General features: G+C 39.6%; 1 protein-coding gene across 1 annotated transcript in view; it reads left to right on the plus strand.

Moving 5' to 3' along the window:
• The window catches only part of ppp1caa (protein phosphatase 1, catalytic subunit, alpha isozyme a), a 14,947-nt gene extending 12,110 nt beyond the window's left edge, over window positions 1-2,837 (plus strand). The window contains exons 5-7 of the mRNA XM_053338924.1: window positions 2-102; window positions 1,176-1,310; window positions 2,699-2,837. Of these exons, the coding sequence (XP_053194899.1) occupies window positions 2-102; window positions 1,176-1,310; window positions 2,699-2,815 (353 nt within the window). The 3' untranslated portion in view covers window positions 2,816-2,837. The remainder of the gene's footprint in view (window position 1; window positions 103-1,175; window positions 1,311-2,698) is intronic.
• The last annotated feature ends 300 nt before the right edge of the window (window positions 2,838-3,137 follow it).

Below are 3,137 nucleotides of genomic sequence, written 5' to 3' on the forward strand. Positions count from 1 at the left end.
TGGGGAGAAAACGACCGCGGTGTCTCCTTCACGTTCGGGGCAGATGTGGTGGCCAAATTTTTGCACAAACACGACATGGACCTAATATGCAGGGCACATCAGGTAACGCGTGCCTGCTGCTTGTGGACAGATTAAAAGCCGGGAGGCATTTAGCTCCAGTTAACTGAAGCTTTGGGACTTTTGTTTGTCCCCTTTTTATCATTTCATGAAAAGAATAGTTTAAAAATTACAAACTCTGACTTTTAGATTCATTTTTACTATAAACAAGATTGCAGGTTATTTATACATAAGCTGCCAGTATGTAATATTTTGCATATAAAGTAATAAATATCCACAGTAATGAGAAACATAGTGACATTTAGTCAATGGACAAAACATTTCTCACCCACTATTTTAGCTTCTCAATTCAATTCAAAGCTTTAAGTGTCATTATATAATGTACAACTAAATTAAATGTCTCCAGTGGCATCGTACAGTAACTATAAGTAAATATAGTGACATATAAACTACAGACAAGAAGACACATTACTGTCTGTATGAATAAATAAATAAAAACTAAGGTCTAAGAGCAGAGTGAGTGACATTTTCTGTTTCAGCTTCTCATATGTGACAGTTTGCCGTTTTGTTTTTTTTTAAATATCAGAGTGAGTTTAATATTTTAATTCATTTATTTTTTACTGTCAGACAAACAAATTGAAGATATCACAATTAAGGCCTTTTTAAGGAATTGTGGATGCCATTTTTTCTTTTTTTTTAACATTTCACAGATTAAATCATTAATTAAGAAAATAATCTGCAGATGAATTGATATAATGAAAATAATCGTTAGTTTCAGCCCTACTGAAAATATAAATGAATAAATTATTATTGGCACCTTTTCACAGAAATGCCTCACAAGAATAAAACTTGAAAAGACTTTAAAAACAAAGGCAATTAAAAAAAAAATACAATTAATGAGACATTAATGAGACTAGAACTAAATAATCTAATATAACAGATTAAAACCATAAAAATAAAATAAAGAAATAAAATCATAAAAATATAGAAGAGAAAATCACCCTCGACCAAAGCTAAGTGAATCTTTAGTAGGTTTTTTCTTGTCCTTGTATTTTCATATCTGTAATATTGACGCTCTTCATCTCTTCTTCTTCTTCTTCTTCTTCTTTTTTTTTAAGGTGGTAGAAGATGGATATGAGTTTTTTGCAAAGAGGCAACTCGTTACTTTGTTCTCGGCTCCCAACTACTGCGGAGAGTTTGACAACGCTGGTGCCATGATGAGTGTGGACGAGACGCTCATGTGCTCCTTCCAGGTGTGTAGAGACAGAGAGATGGGTTTAGGACAAGGGTGTCAAACATGTGGCCCGTGGGTTCAGATACGGCCCGCTGAGGGGTGCGATCCGGCCCACTTGCCATCCTGTGCTTTTTTCTTTCCTTCCTTCCTTCCTTCCTTCCTTCTGTCTTTCCATCCATCTGTCCTTCCTTCCTTTCTTCCTTCTGTCTTTCCTTCCATCTGTCTTTCCTTCCTTTCTTCCTTCCTTCCTTCCTTCCTTCCTTCCTTCTGTCTTTCCTTCCTTTCTTCCTTCTGTCTTTCCTTCCTTTCTTCCTTCTGTCTTTCCTTCCTTCCTTCCATCTGTCCTTCCTTCCTTCCATCTGTCCTTCCTTCTGTCCTTCCTTCCTTTCTTCCTTCTGTCCTTCCTTCCTTTCTTCCTTCTGTCTTTCCTTCCATCTGTCCTTCCTTCCTTTCTTTCTTCCTTTTGTCCTTCCTTCCACCTGTCCTTCCTTCCTTTCTTCCTTCTGTCTTTCCTTCCATCTGTCCTTCTGTCTTTCCTTCCATCTGTCCTTCCTTCCTTTCTTCCTTCTGTCTTTCCTTCCATCTGTCCTTCCTTCCTTTCTTCCTTCTGTCTTTCCTTCCATCTGTCCTTCTGTCTTTCCTTCCATCTGTCCTTCTGTCTTTCCTTCCATCTGTCCTTCCTTCCTTTCTTCCTTCTGTCCTTCCTTCCATCTGTCCTTCCTTCATTCCTTTCTTCCTTCTGTCTTTCCTTCCTTTCTTCCTTCTGTCTTTCCTTCCTTTCTTCCTTCTGTCTTTCCTTCCTTTCTTCCTTCTGTCCTTCCTTCCATCTGTCCTTCCTTCCTTCCTTCCATCTGTCCTTCCTTCATTCCTTTCTTCCTTCTGTCTTTCCTTCCTTTCTTTCTTCTGTCTTTCCTTCCATCTGTCCTTCCTTCCTTCCTTCCTTCCTTCCTTCTGTCCTTCCTTCTGTCTTTCCTTCCTTCTGTCCTTCCTTCCATCTGTCCTTCCTTCCTTTCTTCCTTCCATCTGTCCCTTCCTTCCTTTCTCCCTTCTTCCTTCTGTCTGTCCGTCCTTCACTATCTCTCTTTCCTACCTTTCTTTCCTCCTTCCTTTTGCCTGTCTTTCCTTCCTTCCCTTCTTATTTCCTTCCTTCCTTCCTTCCTTCCTTCCTTCCTTCCTTCCTTATTTCCTTATTTCCTTCCATCTTTTTAATGATCCGGCCCACATGAGATCAAATTGGTCTGTATGTGGCCCTTGAATGAAAATGACTTTGACTCCCCTGTTTTAGGATATTAAGCTGCTTGTTTATTTTTAAATTTTCAAGCATTAAAGGAACAATACAGAATACAGACTGGATCAATATGAGTATTTCTTGAGTTCATTTCTTTTTCTTTCTTCTTTCTCTCTCAGATTTTGAAGCCAGCAGATAAGAAATTGTATCCTTACGGCGGAGGAGGAGGAATGGGATCTGGACGACCGGTCACCCCACCACGAAACTCAGCCAAGTCCGCCAAGGCCAAGAAATAACACCCACTTGGATCCCCCTCCCCACAACAAAAAAAAAAAATACCTGCCACCCCCCCCCCCCCCCCTCCTCGTCGGCCCCCAACGCTCGTTTTTTTCTTTTCTTTTTTTTTCTTTTCTTTTTTTCTTCTACCTCCCCAAACTTGTTTCTTCTCCCTCGTCACCAAAATGGCAACAAAAGCAAACAAGTGTCCAGGGTTCAATCATGTTTTAGTTTTTTCTTTCTTTTCTCTTTTAAAACTATTTTTAACTGTTTGTTTGACTGTTTGCGTGCAATTGTGTGTGTGTGTGTGTGTGTGTGTGCGTGTGTGAGAGAGAGAGAGAG

The sequence above is a fragment of the Scomber japonicus genome, chromosome 18, assembly GCF_027409825.1.
Source record: "Scomber japonicus isolate fScoJap1 chromosome 18, fScoJap1.pri, whole genome shotgun sequence".
Classification (NCBI taxonomy): domain Eukaryota; kingdom Metazoa; phylum Chordata; class Actinopteri; order Scombriformes; family Scombridae; genus Scomber; species Scomber japonicus.